The sequence below is a fragment of the Nesoenas mayeri genome (genome assembly GCF_963082525.1).
Source record: "Nesoenas mayeri genome assembly, chromosome: 4".
Lineage (NCBI taxonomy): Eukaryota > Metazoa > Chordata > Aves > Columbiformes > Columbidae > Nesoenas > Nesoenas mayeri.
The window spans coordinates 43268786-43287659 of record NC_137540.1 but is presented as its reverse complement, the minus strand read 5'-3'; the positions used below and the strand labels follow the sequence as shown (position 1 = coordinate 43287659).

The window sequence follows — 18874 nt, the reverse complement described above, 5'->3', positions numbered from 1 at the left end:
GGGTTCTTAGCTGGGTAAGAAAATGCTAACTCCCACAACTTCCAGGTCAAGCAATAAGGTGGAAAGCAAAAGACTGCCAAGCTGAATGAATTAACTCACTTGTAGTAGGATGATGAAGACACTACCTTGACAACTTCTGACAGCAGCTATGTTTTACTGGCTGTAATTGAGATTCAGTTATAGAAAATCTATTCACTGGCTCTTACTTCCATATTTTGCATACGTGTCTATAAGATGGGAATCTAAAGATAAGAAACACCTGTGAATGATTAATGAAAATACTAGCTATTTAAATGAGCAATGACCACACTTTTGGACTGCTGGAGGAGAATAAACAAGCCCACAACATGAACACGTTTATGCCTTACGAAGGAACTGAAATGTGGTGAAGAATCAGTTTCTTGTAATACACCAACTGCTTTTGTGGGATTAAATTGCTTAATCAGCCCCCAAAGTGCTGCACCTGATACTTCTTTCTGCTTATGCTGAATCTAAAACATTTGGATAATTGTGTGGGCTGCAGAGCTGTGCAAAGACAACATTTCCCTAATAATCTTTGTAGGGGATAAAGTATTATTGTATCTGTCTCTGGCCAGGGGGTTCCCATAAGAGTAAGTATAGTCCTATAGTCCTATTACTTGCAATAGGATTCAGAATCCTTGTGTTCAGCCTGAAATGGTCTTATGGGGAGTAAAAATTTAAAGCACGTACCCGGATAAAATTATATGCATGCTGACCATCCCCATTCTGCTTTAGCCTAGTCAAAAATCAGTTTGCAAAATGATACTTGGAGTTACTTTGAAGGAATGATGTGATCTCTGATGCCTTAAACACTGTTACTGGAACTGTAGGAACCTGCTTGTGACCTATGCTTTATTCTTCCTGGGGATCATGTGTAATGAGAGCTACAAAAGTTCTCACAGAACTGGCTGCTGAAATGGTCGAATGGCAACAGCATGTGTAAGATGTACCAATCTGTGTGTCTTCGGCAAGTTCCTGGCTTTGGTGGGGCTGATGCTCCAGAGAGTCTCTGCTGGCTCCTGCATGTGGCAGGCACTGCGGGCCCTGGGGAAGTGACCAGAAGTCTCTCTTCTCTGCATCTCATGTTTGGATTATTTTAGCTGCTTAAGCTGCTGTGGGTGTTGCTCACATCAGACTTTATTTAAAGTCTGTAAAGGAAAAAAGAAAGGCAGCAGCTCTAAAACTAGTCAAAACCACCTCTAAATTCATCCTCATCCCCCTGCCTGAAAGTGCAGTGCTCAGTGACAGGTGTACCTGCCCTTCCTTGTCTTCTTGACAAGCTTGTGTTAGACAAGCACAGTCCTTGTGCAGAGGCTGGCGGGGTGGGCAGGGGAAGGAGAAGGGGTGAAATTGTCCCGGAGCAGCTCACCCGTGTGTGGCCCTGTGGCAATGGCTGGGGAGGTCCCTGGCAGGCAGCTTCTCTGCACCACCAGCCTGGAGGGCACTGGCCACCTTCACTGCAACCCCTGGAGATGTCAGGCCGCTGCAGCTGCTGTTGGTGCAGGTGGAATGGTAGCAGCAGATGTTTTTTGTCATTACATTGTAAAAGTACACTCTGTTTTTATGTTTTAAATTACCCTGAACAGTGAAACAGAAACTGATGGGAGATTTGGGCTCAGTGGTGGAGAAGGCCCTTCAGCTTGGGTTTAGCACAGCTGGGACATGGACCTCTGCGGTGTACATGTGGTTGCTGTATATTGCCCAATTCTAGCCCTTAGGATATGCAGTAACTCTGATGTGTTACCTTCTGTGCAGACACGAGTCTACCAAAATAAAATTACTCTGGGAATGAGACATTTTTAGATGTGAGACAAATAATAGTGGGGAGGAAAAAATGTGAAAGGTTGATAAGGGAGAAAGGACTAAGGCCATTACTGAGCCAAGAATTTACGTATCTCAGTTCAGCTAGAAGTTCTTTCATTGTTGTTGTTTATGGGTCTGCTGGAATTTTCATAAGATCAGTAAGTTCCGAGTTAAGTAATTTCAGCCCTTTTTATTATCCAGGTGACAAGTCATAGAACAGAATAGAATAAGAGAATTATTTCCTACCTCTCCCCCTGCCCCATCCACCCAGATTCTTTTATAATCTTGTACAGGATAGTATCAGGAAACTGTGCTTGCTCTAAGTTAGTGCAGGCTTAACAGTAAGCGGCAGAATTTAATTGGCAGATCTTACTGATGCAGCAGTCTGATTGCTTCTGATTGCTGAAATTTAAAGGCTGTCACACTGCTCCAGCTGTGGTCAACATTAGTAAAATGAATGGCCTTCACGTGCCTGATCCTGTGCTCTCACACTGTATTGAATGTTGGAATTAAAAGAGCAGGGAAGAAAATGTTAAAAGTTCACGGACGAGAGAAGCTGTGATTTAAAAGTCAAATAAGCATGTAGCCCCTGAATGAGCAGAAGCACTCCCGAAGCATAGTTGTTTATCTCAAAAATTGTTCAAACGGCGTTATGGAGTTTCTCATTGAATGTTGTGATGGTTTCCAGAACTAGTATTCTTGCTCTGAACACAGACAGGGGAGAGAAATTACATTGCCAAATCTGAAAATACAATCTGGAGTTTGAATGAATACAGGGTTGTTATTTTCTTCTTCTTTTGCCTAGTGGAAGGCCAAAATTAGAGCCTTGCTTGCATCAGTTTGTTACCAGTGTTGTCAGTGATATCTTTAGTGATTGCTACTCTTGTGCATGGTAATTTTTTGACCAGGTGTAAGTCATTGGACTGGGTTGGTACACGAACAAAAGGAAGGAGATGATAATCTTTGTGTTGGCTCTTTGTAGCTTGTGACACAAAAAACATACGGGTTAGAAATTAAGACTCAATATAGAAGTGAAGAAGAGATCTCTCACAGTGAAATTTCTTAGTAATAATCTTTAGGATTTTGCAAACCTTCAAAATCAGTGTTGTGTTTTTCCATCATGTGATAACCCATTTTGAGCAACTGAGAACTAAAATATGCAGACGAGTACATTATTGCATTTAGGAAATGAAGTCAAGAAAGACTGAGAAGCACCTCTGTGTTGTACAGGTGTGTATGTGCTCACACTGCTCAGCTCCCTCCTGTACAGGCTGTGTTCTTACATCTGCACAGGGGAGCAGCAGACAAATGTTCTCCTTGCTGACTCAGTGGACAAGCACAAGTGTAGCTGATAGGAGAGCAGAAAAAAGCAGGGTTTCCTAATGGGGTAATGGCATAATGGTATCTTGCTTTGATCAGAAAGGTACTAGGCATTCCTGGCCCTGGGAGCACTGAGTGCCAAATGTTGCTAAACACTAAGTGTATACACTCTGTGCCATCTGGGACATGTGCGCTAGGAAAGGGGACACTGAGCTGGTGTAAGCTGCTACCATGGTGAAGTCCTGGGGCAAGTAAAGTTTACGCTGGTTGCTGACATGCCGGGGTTCATTATGGTGGGGGAATGTCTAGGATTTCATTTTCTATGGGACTTTCACCATATCCGTCTCCTTTTCCCCTTAATAGTCAGTCAAAACAAAGCCTATTTTAAAAGACATGAATGTAGAAAATGTGAAACATAAGGATCTTTTACAAAGCGTCTTTTACAGTGCTGGGGACGTAAAACAGGGCAGTGGAAGATAAGCCGTTATGTATGTTGAGGAAGTCTAAGAATAAAGATTATAGGCAAACAGTCCACCTTTCTTTACAAGGCCTTGATTTACATCCCTGAAATCTCAAATTTAGCTATTACAATGAACTCCTGTTGCACACAGAGCTGACTTTTTATCACCACTTAAAATCTAATTAATCCGTATTGAAGCACAAAGATTTCTGTTGTGTTTTAGGGTGAGGGGTCATAGAGCCCTCTTTGTTCATCCTCAGGCTTGTAATCATCAGGCACTGGGATATAATTTTACCAAGCAAATTGGAAGGTAACAGATCAAATCCTTATCGGAAAGCCTAACTCATGGTTTAGTGAAGTCCTTCGTCCTTTGTGTGAAACTTTATATTCGTGAAGAACAAAAAAGTGTTTCAGAGCCTACAAAGGGTTAATAGCAAAGGCTTATATTTGGGGCAGCAGAGAAGTAAAATCATCATAGCTTCCACTGTCCCTCAAGGTAGCAGTTGTTCCAGAACTGCCGGGGAGACCTTCCTCCGCAAGCTTTTAAGACTCTGCCCTTATAATGGCCTTGGTGCATCGACCAATGATGCAATTAAGTGGCATGCTCTTCTCTCTGGTGGGATGGGTCCTATCCTGTCTCACCACCTATTTACCCCAGTGGAAAAATCTTAACTTGGAACTGAATGAACTGGAGATCTGGACCATGGGACTCTGGCAAGCTTGTGTTGTCCAGGAAGAAGGGGGGATGCAGTGCAAGGACTTTGATTCTTTCCTAGCTTTGCCTCCAGAGCTCAGGATTTCTAGGATTTTGATGTTTTTTTCCAATGGATCAGGGCTTTTGGGCCTCTTGGTCTCAGGCTTTGGGTTGGACTGTTTGAAAATTGGTGAAAGACAACAGGAACAAAAGAAGCGGCTGTTGCTGTTTGGAGGAATGCTCTTCTGGATATCGGGGATTACAGCTATTGTCCCAGTTTCTTGGGTTGCCCACTCCACAGTCCAGGAATTTTGGGATGAGAATATACCAGATATTGTTCCCAGGTGGGATTTTGGGGAAGCGTTATTTGTTGGCTGGCTTGCTGGATTTTGTCTCATATTAGGAGGATCTCTACTTAATTGCACCATCTGTTCGACTGAAGTTCATCGCTCTTCGGTCCGTTACACAGTAGCAGAACAGCAAGACCAGTGTCAACACTTGGAAACTGAAACTAGGCCTTAAAATGGAAAGTTTTAAGGAATACGGAAAGACTGCCCTATCTTTTTCAAACCCTCATGCAAGCCAGAAGCTTGTTCCAGTGGTGATTCAAAGGACTCTTTGTTATCTAGCTGATTTCCTAAACTTAGGTGTTTTCTCCATAACTGGTCCTGGAAGGTGGTGTGTTTTCTCACCTGTTTAAAACTGTGTTCCACAGCAGAATGCTGAAGTTTTCATAGACTGCACAGAAAAGCTGCTTTTGCTTTCTCAACTGCACTGTAAAATCCTGAAAATGAATATGCATGTTCCTTTACAGCTTGGCTTTTAACCAGAATATGCTTCCTTTTTATATGCACCAATTAAATGAGCCTCAAAGCTTGACTCCCGGTTGCAGTTCTCCACTTGCCTAATCTAGGGACATAAAAACTTGAGAGTTTTCACATCCTAAACAGACTAAATATACATGCATTGCATCAAGTTGTTTTCCTGTATACTTGGAAATTGTTGTGCTGAGAAAACTGTAGGTTTCTGAAATTCTAGCAGGCTTTGCAGATGTACGGGGTGGGTGCTTCATAGCAACCGAGTTGTGTTTTCCCAGTCTGGCACATTAAGCTGCTCATACAAGTTATTCTAAGCGTTTCTGGCACCTGCATACTTTATGCAACAAAAATAGTCTGGGAAATGCTACTTTAAAAGATACTTATACGCTCTTTTTCTGATACAGGTATGGAAGCATTATGCCTCCAATCAAAGGCTCTCTAAGCTCCATTCATTTACAGCAACATGTTGTGCTGAACATGGAACCTTTGACTTTAAACAAATTCTATTTAAGCAGCCGCAAAGCAGACAGCTTCATTTGCTCTAAGCAGAAATCTATCAATGTGGTGTTAGAACTTAATTTGAAAACAAACTGTGAGATGCCAAACCGGCAGAACTGTTGTAATACTTTAGCAGATCGGTGAAAAGTAAAATATATGTTTTTCTTAATATAATCAAAACTAATGAAAAGTCAGCCCAGCTGTGGTCACACCCTTCAGTTATTGGTTTATTTTGCTATCTCCCTATCCTCAAACACTACAGGTGGAATCAGGCAACACAAAGCAGGAGGGGGAGGAGTATTTCATGCTTTATAGAGCATTGTTTAACTTTTGTTTATGTTTGGTATGACAAAGAATTGCACACAATGGTGTCTGAAAAAGTGAGTGGTTTAGAGCTTCTGTTACTGTTAAAAATGAACTTGGTCCACAGACACAGGCTACAGTTAGTTGGATTTCTTTGGCTGTACTAGGATGGATTTTAACCGCTACCTGTAACTTTTTACCAGACTGGAAAAATCTCAGTTTAGACTTAAGTGTACTGGAGCTTTGGACCCTGGCAAATCTGTATACTCCAACGTGTAGGAGGGACACGGTGTGAAGGTTTTGATTCTTTCCTAGCTTTGCCTCTAGAATTCAAGATTTCCAGGATTTTAATATTACATCACATGGACTAGGACTTCTGAGCCCTGTGATCTCTGGTCGTGGTTCAAACTGCCTAAAGGTGGAGGATACAGAGCAGACAGTACAGAAACAGCTGTTAGTACCTGGAGGACTACTCCTGTGGATGGCTGGAGTTCTGGCCTTAGTCCCTGTTTCTTGGGTTGTCCCTAATATAATGCAAGAATTTTGGGATGAAGACATCCCAGGGGATGCACTGCTCAGTGGTTGGTTTGGTGGCTTTCTTTATAACTCCAGAGATCTCTCTACTCCTCTCCACAACCCACTTATCGTCTGGGCATCAGTCACCAGAGCAAGTATGCAATGCCAGATCTCCAAGACATCCAGCAACATCTGGAAATGGAAGACTTTAAAAAGGGTAGATCTCAGGTTTTCAGATTCCTTACTCCTGCATTACAATCAGAGAGGTCTGCTGAACAGACAGGTTACTGTTTACAAGATTGGAGGGGAGGGACTGTTTCTTGCTAAGTAATTCCTTTAATCACTACTTTCCACAGTTCATCAATCATTGTAATTAAAATTGAAGGTGATTAAAGTCACCACTGTATTGCACAAAATCTGATCAATTGCAGGTTTGGTGGGTTTTTTTTAATAACTTTTTTTATCTCTAGGCATATATGGAGACTTGACCAGATTTTGAATGGCAGAACTCCTACTGAGGCTGCTTGATACAATGTTTTTTTTACAAAAATAGTATTTAAGTCCTGAAACAGTTTGTAGTGCCAGTTCAACATGCATTACAAAAACCTAATATAGCACTACCTTGAATGAAGTTCCCTGGACCTGTATCATTTACACCAGTATAAACTAAATGTTCCCAGACATAATGTCATGTAATACAAGGGGAGAGAGATAGATGGAATGTATCCCTGCACAATCTCTCTCTCTGGCAAGCCACTGTCTCCAAGTAATAAGGAGACTTTGTCCAGTGGAGAGTCTACCATGTTCATTGCTATTAGAGTTTTTACTTAATGAATGTAAAGAACTAACTTCAAGTATATGAATCAGCTTCTATATAACTTATCCTAAGACTTGTCCGTGATTGATGTGAACTTTCTACAAATTGCAATGATTTTACATTGACAAAGCTGTAGCAGCCATCTGTTTCTGCAGAGCGTATAAAGACATAAAACTGCAATAAAACAATTACATGAAACACTGGCCTGGAAAAGAGCTTTGTTAAAAAATGTATTTTCCAATCACTGAAACACATGGAAAGTGCAGAGACAAGTTAATCTATGTGATGTAGTTGCATACTTTTACAGACAAAATTAGAACAGAAACACATTCAGAATATAACCTGATTAAATATTTAGTTCAGTCCTGAGCATTTGATATTTAATATAGAATAAACATAGTAATAGTAAAAAAACCAAAACCTTAAAATTATTTGATTTGTATTCTATTACGATTTCTGCTGAACTTTGCTCATTGGCTAAATATGCTTGTACCAGTAGTATTTAGACTTTGATATATGCAACTGCAGTGACATTGGTACCTGGAACTAGAACTAATTACATTCATTTTCCCCTGCTGTGCAGAGTAAATTCCAATTCAAGAGAAATATTTATAATTTTAAACTGATGGGGGTTTATTTGTATGTATTATTTTAGCTTATTCTCTTGAGTGTTTCAAGTGTGAGTAATCTGAATTAGTAAAAAAACCCCAAAACACCAACCCCCAAATTGTTAAAAGCTGCCTGTAAATATGTTCAACTTGACCAGTTTGGAAAACAAGGAACATGAATATGCTTAAGTCTCATTTTTAAATGAGTTTTGCAAGCTAAAGCCAGCAATACTGAAATTTCAACCTCACCTTATCCTTACAAATCAGACTGCAATACTTTTTTTTTGAAATATAGCTAACCTGGCAAGAATTTGTTTAGCTCTAAATATTTTTCACAATAGCATCCTCCATGTCAAATATTTTTATGGCCAGAACTGAACTATATTAAACAGAACATAAATAAGACTGTAAATAAATAAAAGAAAAATCATAAAGTACACCTCTAAACATCATTCTACAAACAACTTACATAATCAAATTGAGAAGTTGAAACTGTCAACCTTCATTTCACCTCTACATAAATAATTGCAGATTTTTTTTTAAATTGACCTTTCAAACATGAATGTTATCTCAAACCTCAGAAATGAAAAACAAATGGGGCACTCGTAAAGGATGTTCAATCAGTCATCTTGCAGAAAGTAGCATGTTTGTCTATACACTTAAGTGAACTGATACATTTGTGCATAAGAAAACCCTTGGGTGTTACACAGACCTCTCCTCACAGAATTGTCACTTTGAATTTGAGACAGCTGCTACCATATTGTGGTTATATTTGCTTCCGTTTTCTCACCAAGTAATTATAGCCTTTTTGAAAGATGAAGTTCGTATATACATGGCTTGTTGCTTGGGGAAGAAAACTTCCGCCAATTAATTAAATACATCTGAGTGCAACATATTAAGTGGAAAATAAAATAATCCTGTTATCTGCAATGTGCACCTACTTACACGGTACCCACAGAAGAGCCCAACTGCTTCAGCAAGACAGGGCTGCTTCAACACCTACACCTGATGTTCTGGACTTCTAACAAAATATATCCAAGTTGATGCTTCTCCTTAGCACGTAAGAGAAATCTGAAACATGCCATTCACATCTATTTATGAAACCTGTGCACCCTCAGCTGCACACAGGGTCAACCGTTTATTTTGAAAAAAATGTTACTTTATGGTACCAAAATATGTGAAGAGTTCTAGTCAGGAACTTTTCTTTTTCAGAAAGGCTTTACCTTTCCAGCAAGGCTTCTGATAGCTGAGTTACTATGTGACAGATTTTTCTTCTGGTACAAATACTTCAATGAAAACACCTTCACATTTGTAAACCTAACAAACACTTTTATGTATTCCTAGCTGGCAATAAGACAGCCACTAGGACAAAAGATTAACAAAGAGAATCTCTCATTTTTAAGTGTACAGTGGTTATAACTATTCCAATTTCAGTGTTGGTACTATGAATCTGATTCACCCTTCAGTTCAGAAAGCAGCTGCCCCTTTTTGGTAGTCTCACAAGTTTTTAGCATTACTTGCCTGCCTTGCCTGGCCCACTCTCCTACAGGTACAAGAAACCCTTCAGTGCAGGTTAAAGTACTGTCCATTCACAAAACTAAACTCTGAACTCCGTAGCTTCCTACAAAGCATTAGAAAACAAAACCAGAAAAATTTGTTTTCAGAAACAAAATTCCAGTGTGAGTGCTGAATCTTGATTAGCAGCTGTTGTGAGGCAGCCTTGATATTTTGGAAAGGAGCTTTCACTTGTGGTTAACTTTAATCTATAAAAGTCACACTCTTGTACAAAAATATTGCATGGCAAAACAGCCATCTTCACAGTCTGCTGACAGGAAAATAAAGATAATCTTCTGTTGAACGTAATATTTCTCAACACAGTGCAGTTCAACAGTATACATGCTTGGTACTGCCTTTGTTCCATCTTTACAAAATAAAAACACACATGCAATACATACAAACTGTACAAAATCAGCATCAGTATACCAAAATTAGTCTACTTTGGTTTTCCGGTGGTTGGTATTTTTGCCATTTTTTAAGCATACAACAATTCAATTCATCATATTTTACAAAGAAACACATCAATAGTGAGCGTAAAATAGAAGATCTTCAAAAGCAGGTCATTGGAACTACGAAGTTCATCTGAAAAGAGATGAGCAAGTGGAAAAACACTTCAATGAAAATGCATCATCACAATCAATTACACATCATCTGCTGGGAGGGCTGGTATACTGATCTTTGCTCTTGTGAAGTACGCTATCTTCTCCCTGAAATTAGAAAAGAAAACAAGTTATTATTTTACTATTTATAGCATGGCTCCAATGTCATCTGCTGTAGAGTTGCTGATGTTACAGCATAGATCTTTAAAAGACAGGTTTGGAAAACATACAGTGAAGAAAATCCACAGTCAGTTTACTTACAACAAATGTGATTACCAGAGCATTCTGACATAATGCCCTTCTTACGCAGATTTATGTAAAAAGCAGTTCCAATTTCGGAAGATTAAAAAAAAAAATAAAAATCAATATTTCACTAATACCTCCAATGATGAAACTGCAATATTGATCTAGTCACTAAATTTCCTATGATGATATTTCAGTGGGAGGATGAAAAGGCAAAATAAAACATTTTATCCTGACTTGGGAAAAGTGAGGAAAAAAAAAAAATCATAATTGAGTCTGGGCAAGACTCAGAGAAGCAGAATTGTCAGCTACTGTCTAGTTGCTGCCGCTGTGCTGTTACCATTTCCATTGCCTATGAACTGAGGGATTACTGAAGCATAACAAGTTTGTGTAAACTTGTCTGCCAGCAGCCTAGAAAGCAGATAAGTATTGGGGGCTTAAAAACTAAAGCTCAGAACAGTCATTCTTCTTGAGAGCTTCAAAAATGCCTTTGTGCGATTAGTCTTGGAGGCCGGCACTGGGTCTGGCTGAGCCAGAGTTAGTTTTCCCCACAGCAGCCCTCGCAGTGCTGTGCTGGGCAGGTGTTGATAACACGCCAGCGTTTGGTGACAGCTCAGGGCTGGCTCCACGTCCCCCCTCAGTAGGAGGCTGGGGCTGGGCAAGGTCCTGAGAGGGGGCACAGCCAGGACAGCTGACCCAAGGGGACCAAAGGGACATTCCATACTGTATGACATCTGCGCAGCAATACAAGCTAAGAGAAAGGAGGAGGAGGAGGGACATTCGTTATTGCGACATTTGTCTTCTGGAGCAACAGCCATGCACACTGAAGCCCGGCTTCCCAGGAACAGGCTGGGCATCACCTGCTGATGGGAACTAGAGAATAAATGTGTTGTTTTCCACTGTGTCCGCACACAGCTTTTGTTTTATTAAACTGCCTTCATCTTACCCACGAGGTTTTTTTCCATCCTATTTTCTCCTCTTCCTCATCCTGCTGAGGAGGGGAGTGACAGAGCAGCTTGGTAGGCACCCGGTGTCCAGTGAGGGTCAAGGCACCACAAAGCCACAGTAATGTAACAAATCTAACTAGCAGGGTGAGTGCAATTCAGCCTTAGAAGGTAACTATTTGTCCAGTAGGCTAAACCATGTTTTCCACTGGCTAAGTGTGAGTTCCCATCAAAAACAGTAGCTCAGAGCAAAATCAACTATGTAAACTGTATTCCTTGGCTATTTGTGTGGTGATTAGAAGATAAAGGAGAATGGAGTCTCACAATACCCTTTTTGCAGGGGAATGATACCTTGAGAACTATTACGTGTTCCTGTAATGTTGTGCAGCACTCTGTGATGACTGTTAAATGACCAGCACTGACCAAAACTCTTTCTCAAGACTTGCAGAGAAAGTAAAAACTCTTTGAAGATGCTCTGAATGTGATACTGAAGAAAAAGAGCTCAGCTGCAATGCTTCTTTGCTGAGGAACCCCTTTCCTTTCTCTGTTGCTTTGATTCTGCATCACTTACAGTTGTGGTTTGCAGTGTGTGCCTCCCTATTCGCTTATGGACTTCTCAAACTGCTCACTTGAAAAAGGGAAAAAATCCTGACACATATTAGCAGCTGACTTACATTTCCTATACAGGAATTCAGAAATCAAACTTTAAAAATGTGTTAGTGACAAATTAGACTAAATAAGCTTGCAGTACTGCTTCTGTATGGAAAAGCAAACTTTTTTTAATCAACAGGTTTATGTTCATTTTTATATAGAAGTGTGGCCTTTGGGCTGCTAGCCTGCCACTTATTGTCCAGCCTTTTAGGAATTTAGACCAGTTAGAATTAAGTTTGAGATAGAAAGTGTCCATTCTCACTTACACTAAGCAAGAACAGTTCATCATTTGCCTCAGGTAATTGGTGGTTGTTCCTGCAACCAAAAGAAGGAGGGATTCAAGATTTCTCTTGAATAATAAGCCTTGAGCAAGGCACAAGTAGTGGGTTAATCAGTTTCCTGATGAGCTGGATACTGTTGTACTTCTTGAGGGGTGATTTGCTTCAAGTACCTGCTGCCACTAGAAAAGATCCCATTACTTAAAGTCTACTGTCAATCTGCTGAGCCATGGCAGTGGTCACACACATGTGCTTGCCCACAGCAGACACCACATGGGGGTCTGAAACTTTTCACTTTGCTTCCTCCCCACCTCAGCTCAGCTGACATCTGGCCCTTTCAAACTCCAACTTTGAGCTATGTTAGAAATGCATGATGTGTCCTGCAACTCAAAGGCATGTGGATTTTTGACTAATATTGCAGAGCATGTCTGATTATATTTGGAAATAATTTGTGTTACTTGACTAAAATAAAAAGAGCGTGAAAAGCAAAACAGGCCATACCTGAATGACTGCACCTGCAGCGGCACTTTCTGGCTCTGCTCCCGTAGCCGACATACATCCTTAGAAGCTTTCCTCATCAGTTTCTCAGCACTTAAACCTTGTTTCTGTTCTTCTTTTGACTGCTCAGCCTGTAAATGGGGAAAACCACTACATTTTGCTAACAATGACCAACTACTCATTTCGAAGAAATGACAGATTCTTCTGTGTCACACAAAACACTTGGCAGTGTTAGGATTATGGTTGGACTTGGTGATCCTAACTCTTCCAACCTAAATAATTCTATGAAAATCTCTTTAGAAAGAGTCAGCAATATAAAAGACTAACAGCACCAGCCTGTGCTACAGGCACAAAATAAGATAATGGAGCTTTTCCTAAAAAAATAAATAGAGCAAATCCCATGCCATCACAGGTGGCTACTAGGTGTTGCAAATTTTGATGGAATATTTCTTAGGGCTGCAGACAGACAATACCTAAATCTGTATGAACAAATGTTGTCTAGCCAAGTATGTTTTTAGAACTGGGATACAGTGATTCTCTTCTCATGTAAAATACTTTTATTTCCTATGAAAGCTCCCACGAAAGTTGCCTATACCTACTCTAAAATGACAGACAAAAAAAGAAGAGTAGAGAAGGCATGCTTTCAAAATACACTTTCCAGTTTTGCTGACCTTTTTAGCAAAGTTAATATTCATGAACTCTCGTGCTTTTATTCATGACACGACACTTGTTTTGCACAAGAGACTCAATTCTTTCATTTGTAGAGATGTAAAAGCCAAGGCAAGTGAGCAGAACACCAGTGGTAAGAAGAGATCAAGGATCTTGATGTGAACATTGTTGAGCAACTACATGCACAGCAGTACATTACGGTAGTTCTGTACCTCACCATTGCTGGCTCAATTACATATGTCTTTACCAAGCACTGCTCTATCAACAGGACAGTCACAGCTCTACCATCCACCATTTTGGCAACAGACTACTATTAAGAGTTGTATTTGAATTTTGCCAGCCATCAAAATTTGTTTAAGAACGTGAACTGCTTCTATTAATTTCTGAAGTTCTTTAGAGGTTAATTTTTGATGCATAACTTTAGGCACTCAGACCTGAAAAATGCTGTTCTGTTACTGCAGATTAAGATACACCCCCAAGCCAGAAACAGCAATCTTGGAAGTTAGTTTGAAACTTAGGAGTTCACATCTCCAGTTCTGAATTCAATCCAGTAGACTCCCAACCAACAAAAGCAACTAATTCATAAAAGTTAGTCCATACTCTCAGTTTCATACTGGGTATTTATAGAAATCTGTTCACAGTAAGGTAGTGGTACCCTCTGTCTGTTGAAATGCACTCCAGTTGAAAGTGTTTTACATGAAAGGACACCATCCTTTCAAAAACGCACTCAAAATCCAGTCAGCTTGTACTGCTGTTAACTTCTTCAGTACCCAACTCCAAAATAGCTATGACTCTAAAATTAACCTATAAATATCATTTTCCTTATTAGCTACTGAACATAAATTTGCAACCTACAACTGGTAGTGTAATAATTTTACATATGTCACTAGCCATATGTTTTATCAACTCCCCTAGTTGATATTTATCATCAAAGCACTAAATATACCATATTTCAAGATTTTCTAATTTTATTGTTTCCCTAGCTATACAGAAGATTCTTGTGTCTACTGCATTTCAAGTTAACAGCAAAGATGACTTCTTTGTTTTAATACTCTCCATTACCTTATAGTCCTTTTTCATGTTTTAATCCTTGTATTTTTTCAGGATGCTCTCAGAGGAACTTAGATTTCAGCCCAATGTCTCCAAGAGTATGCACATGAGAAGGTATGTACATGAGTAGGTTTATATTTACATCATGTTTCTTGAGTTAATTATAAAGATGGTGAACCCTCCATCATATAAAATACAGAAAAGCACACACACGTTGGGCATACATTCAATAAGTGCCAAAAGTAAGAGCCAGATAGCAGTGTCTGTATCTGCACTTTGCTCAAGCATGAGATAACGAAGAAGCAGCACTATCAAAATTAAAGCTGAAATGCTAATTCCTGTCTTGTCCAGTGGCTTTTGTATAAAAGAATGAAGCGAATCTAAAGAAAAATTGTTAACTGTGCAAAAAAACCCAAAATACTGGCACAAGGACATATTTGTGTTATTAATGACATAATTACACATTACTTCTACACAGAAGATGTACTGAAAATAAATAAAGATGATCTTTACAGACACTCACAGGAATCTTTTTGGACATACACAAAGAAGTAGTACTTCAGAGGATACTAGGTGCCTGAAAACTTGTACGATGACTTAAGAATCAAAATTTAAAATACTGCACGATATCTCACAAAAATGCAACTAAACAAGAGAAAATCCTTCTGTTTTCTGATCTGCAGGTATTAGTGGGCTTTATGTACTTGCTGTACTTAAGAAGGTGTGGTAGGAAGGGAGGGAAGGTACAGAGTCTGTGTATTTGGCTTCAAGCAGAGTAACTGCATGCTAGCAAGCAGCCACTGATTTTCAACATCCCCCACATCTGTGGTTTCATTTCTTACTTGAGACTCTCAATTTCTCTGGCACTTCCAGCTGCTGCATTAGTCTGAGCCATTATAATGCCTGCAGGATCTAAATAATAATCTATGACAATGTTGTCTAGGCTGCTGTGTTTTGCTAAACAAGAAGAAACACAGACAGCAGAGTACAGCGTTTTCAGGGTTGTTTTGCTCTGCAGGGAAAGGCTGCAATGAGAGTTTAAGGGTAAAAATATTTCTAGAAACTTTGTAAGCGCTCTTCAAAGAGGTGGAGTGGCTGTGATTGTTGTTGTGACTTTTAGCTTGGAAAGAAGGACTTAAATGCTGTGCTGCAGCCTGCATATACTTTAAGAATGTATGTTTTACCCTTATTCCTCATCACAGCCTGTGTCATGGTGTTGATCACTGACACCAGAGATACAAAATTTGACCAACCTATCTGTTGCCTTGAAAGAGTCAGGTGAAATAAGAAAGCACAAATCCAAAGGATTTATAATATTATATGTTGCAGAGGCATATTCTGTTCTAGTGGGAATAGCTTTGGAGGGGGAGTAGTTTAAAATTAAATAAACAATTCAAAATTATAATTTCTATCCTGCATCCAGCATTAGATAGAAGCTATGAACTTCTAAATAAATTTCGCTATGCTTCTTTTATATAAGCTTCTATTATTACTGCTTAAAACTTATAAAGATCAAATTCATAGAGTGAATTCACGTGGTGAAATGCCCACACAGTTACACTGTGTGATGTTCAGATGTGCTGTCTTATCCCATTTTACCCAAGGGTTTTTCAGAACACTTGTCAACACTCAGCCTAAACTCTGCCTGTATTTTATAGCCATTTTAGAACTCCACTAGCTACAGCCAAGGTATAGTGCTAGCTATAGAAAATGCCAAGGCAAGAGAGACAGGAAGACACGCAGTTCATAACAGGACATAAATGCAGAGCTGGGAGAACATACGGGGAAAAAGCTTTGTTTCCTAAGCTGTCAGATGGTCAAGGGCTTCTCGAAGTATGTGGTATCGTTATGGTTAATGATCTGTCATGGATTTTTCTTCCATTAATTTATCAAACTGGTTTTTTTGAACCTATGTAAACTTGCAGCACTCAGTGTCCTGTGGAAAAGATTTTTACAGTTTCTAAGTGTTGTGCTTTGTTTACTTGCGTTTAACCTGCCACATCTTCAATTCCCTACTTCCTGTTTTATAAAAAGACAATGATTAATTGCTCTCTTTCACTCCACTCACAGTTTTCTAGACTTCAGTTGTAGCTACTTAGCCACCTAATATGCTTCCTCCTTTGACCATTGCTCTCCACTATCTGTAGTTTTGTTATCCACTTTGAGAAGGGGATCCAGAGCTGCACAATGTTTAAGTTACATACGTAAGATGTATTTATATCATAAAGCAATTATTTGTTTTGTTCCAGCTTCTTTTCTTAGTAATTCCTGCCTTACTTGCTTTTTGACACCTGCTGATTGCTGTGAAGTTTTGGCTGATGTTTTTTTTTTTATATCTGGAGTATCTCATTCCTAACATCTAACTCAGAGCTCAGCTCTGTATATGTAAAGATTAGGATCATCTCTTCACTGCTCTATATAAATCTATGTACTGAGATTTAGCTTTAAAAAAATAAATCAACAGCTATGGGTCACATCTTAGGGGGTCCTCTGCATCTTGTTAAAACTGCTTCCCATGTTTATTACTCTGAATAACTAATCTCTATCAACCATAAATAGCTGAAGAGTACAAGTCACTCCTGGATGTCAGTAGCAACCTGCCCTCATTGAAAACTGGTGTACATTGACTGACACTGGGAAGGGGTCTCCAGAGGACATCTGTTTCAACCTCCTGCTCAGAGCAGGTGAAGCCAGAGCTGGGTACTCAGGGTCTTGTCCAGTTAGGTTCTGAATATCTCCAGCTATGGAGGTTGGCTTGTTGTTGTTTGGTTGGGTTTGTTCCTCCTCTGACAACCTCTCTAGGCCCTTATTCCAGTGTATGATCACCCTCGCAATTTATAAAAACAAAAAACTTCCTCAAAACAAAACAAAAATCCCACAACATCCAACTTTTTGATGTATCTTGTCAGAATTTTCCAACTTGTCGCTGTTGGCTCTCACTCCTTCTATCTTGTGTCTTGTCTTATATCCTCAGGACATCCCGTCTTGCCTTATGGCACTTTAGAGACAATGCCTATATTTGTATTATTTGAGAGATCGTAACATAGAGAATAGAATTCAGCTTTCCTTTGTCAAAACTTGAACGTCCTGCATAAAGAAATAGGCGACAGAGGCAGTACAGCCTTTCCCACATGCCACCATCACTGTATGTAATTGTCACTGCCTCTCTTTACCCATTACAAAGATCTTTTGGCTACAAGTTCTGTGCAGACTGCAAATCAACTGATGCCAAAGGACAAAAAGCATATGTGTGTTTGTAGAAGTATGTCTGGGATGCGAGAATTTTAAATTAAGTAGGTGTCTATACTATTTTACTACATCAACCGCAACTGTTACTCCAAATAGTTTCTGCTCTCAATTACCAAAGTATTTAGAGGATACTAGAAAGGCACTACCTCAAACTCTAGGTTTCAATGTTGTAGTATTAACTAATAATGAAATATTGTTTACACTATGTAATTCAGATGTATAATTAGTCAAAATGTGAGCTTCTGTAAAAACCTTTGACTGATTTTTATAATGAATTTATAGGAAAGGCAGGGGCATATGCATACACATTCTCACAATATCTGTATGCTGCTCATACCTGTTTTTCAGCTTGTTTCAAGAGTTTCTGGAATTGTTCATCCTCTAGCACACACAGGGGAAGGTCTGTCTCTCCTCTACCTTTCATTTCCTCAAGCTTTTGTTTAAGATCCCGCAAGGCCTGAAGCTCATCATTCAGGCGATTCTGTCTTGTGCGTGATGCCTGGAGGTCCAACTCCAAGTCAAGAGACGTGCGTATGGGGCACTCTTGCGTAGCTCTTCGCATGATTGGTTGGCAAACAGGCTGAATTGTTTGGGAAACAGAACAATAAAAATTAATATCCACAGAGGCTCATGTAGGATTTCACATAAAACGCGTAGAAAAGCTCAAATATTTTTTGTTTTTCTTTAGCAGAAAGCTGCTATGATGAGATCCAAGTCCAAATATTCATTTATTCTGGAATTTTCCTTCAGTCACTAGCTAAAAGTAAATGCACAACTTTCTCCAACCAGGTGTACAATATTTACAAGCTGAAAACAAAAAACCCATTCTGATCCCCAGGGCGACACAAGGCCAGAAGACTAAAACTACAGAGATTTCCCTATAGGTTTCAACTACATTATTTATTTTTATCAGCATTTGCTTTTTCAAGGCCTAAGCAAACACATAATGTTATGAACTCTGTAAACATGCATTTCTTTACTGTATTTCACATTTTATTTACTGTCCTTTCACAGCAATTTTTCACATGAATAAGTTAGGCAGGAGAAGCCATTCCAGACTATTCAGTATTCCTTTTTTATGCCAAATATGACAACTCTGGTAAAAACTCTTCTGCAGAAGTGTTTTTTAGTTACAATACCTCTCTCAACTTACATAACAATGAACTCCATGCAAGAGAAATAGAGTCTTAGTCTCTTGTCCTTCAGCCATTTTGCTAAAACACTCCTGGAGAAGAGTAAACCCACTTTAAAAGGACATCAGAATCCTTAAAATCTCCA

The 18874-nt window shown here is 39.4% G+C and overlaps 3 protein-coding genes across 3 annotated transcripts in view; 2 read left to right on the top strand and 1 right to left on the bottom strand.

Annotated features, from left to right (window-relative positions):
• Positions 1–4166: 4166 nt before the first annotated feature.
• On the top strand, positions 4167–4820 carry LOC308040402 (claudin-22-like; the record flags this gene model as incomplete). Its single annotated transcript, XM_080344377.1, has 1 exon — positions 4167–4820. The coding sequence occupies one exon, from the start codon at positions 4167–4169 to the stop codon at positions 4818–4820; it is 654 nt and encodes a 217-aa protein (XP_080200503.1).
• Positions 4821–6027: 1207 nt separating this feature from the next.
• Positions 6028–6760, top strand: LOC308040037 (claudin-22-like; the record flags this gene model as incomplete). The annotated part of the gene is given in 6 exon segments (XM_080343846.1): positions 6028–6067; positions 6070–6166; positions 6168–6268; positions 6271–6512; positions 6514–6588; positions 6590–6760. Coding segments are annotated over 6 exon segments (726 nt in total).
• Positions 6761–10055: 3295 nt separating this feature from the next.
• WWC2 (WW and C2 domain containing 2) overlaps positions 10056–18874 on the bottom strand; it is a gene marked incomplete at both ends in the record, with an annotated part of 96993 nt that continues 88174 nt past the window's right edge. Inside the window, 3 exons of the mRNA XM_080344230.1 lie at positions 10056–10122; positions 12632–12759; positions 17934–18176. Of these exons, the coding sequence (XP_080200356.1) occupies positions 10056–10122; positions 12632–12759; positions 17934–18176 (438 nt within the window). The remainder of the gene's footprint in view (positions 10123–12631; positions 12760–17933; positions 18177–18874) is intronic.